The following is a 615-nucleotide window of genomic DNA, read 5'->3' as shown; positions in this document are numbered from 1 at the left end:
GGGGTTCCAGGCGCTGTAGCCTGGCGGTGTCTGGGCCAGAAGGGCCACGTAGGCCACAAGGATGGTGAGCAGCAGCAGGGGGCTGACGGCCTTCCAGGTCAGCTGCCAGTACAGCCCAGGCCGCCTCCCGGTCATCCAGGCCACGTCGTCACAGAACCTGCAGGCCACCCACGGGCGCCACTGAGGCCGAGCTGGGCCCCGCGCCCAGGCTGGGCACAGGCCGGGTGGCCACTGCCCCCGCCTCAGCGCAGCGGGAGACACCAGCAGTGGCGGGCAGGGCTCAGGCGCCCCCGCCGCCCCGGGAGGTCGGGGCGACCCTGTGTCCCCCGCTGCTGCCCCGGGGCCCCAGGGGGCTGAGCTCACCGCTTCAGCCCGTACACGTAAGCGACGCCGACCACCTCCAGGCAGGCGAAGATGATGAGGTTCAGGGGCGCCGCGTAGCTGTCGAAGATCTCCAGCCAGTAGTTCCCCGACTGCAGCGTGAAGCACGTGGCCGAGAGGAAGCAGAGCAGACAGGCGCCCCCTGGACAGCGGGGCCTGAGCGCGGGGCCTCGGGGGCCGGGCCGGGGTGCAGGGCCCCCCGAGGGCACCCACTCAGCCGAGGCCCCACGACCG

The 615-nt window shown here is 73.2% G+C and overlaps 1 protein-coding gene across 1 annotated transcript in view; it reads right to left on the bottom strand.

The window, feature by feature from the left end:
* SLC6A19 (solute carrier family 6 (neutral amino acid transporter), member 19) overlaps positions 1–615 on the bottom strand; it is a gene marked incomplete at its 3' end in the record, with an annotated part of 15,927 nt that continues 15,312 nt past the window's right edge. The window contains exons 3-4 of the mRNA XM_004678377.2: positions 364–523; positions 1–157 (exon numbers count right to left, since the gene is read on the bottom strand). Coding sequence (XP_004678434.2) covers positions 1–157; positions 364–523 — 317 coding nt within the window. The remainder of the gene's footprint in view (positions 158–363; positions 524–615) is intronic.

Source organism: Condylura cristata, unplaced genomic scaffold (assembly GCF_000260355.1).
Source record: "Condylura cristata isolate star-nosed mole 26May11 unplaced genomic scaffold, ConCri1.0 scaffold00007, whole genome shotgun sequence".
In the NCBI taxonomy this organism is placed as follows: Eukaryota; Metazoa; Chordata; class Mammalia; order Eulipotyphla; family Talpidae; genus Condylura; species Condylura cristata.
Note: the sequence above shows the minus strand (reverse complement) of the source record. Positions and strands in the feature narration are given on the sequence as shown.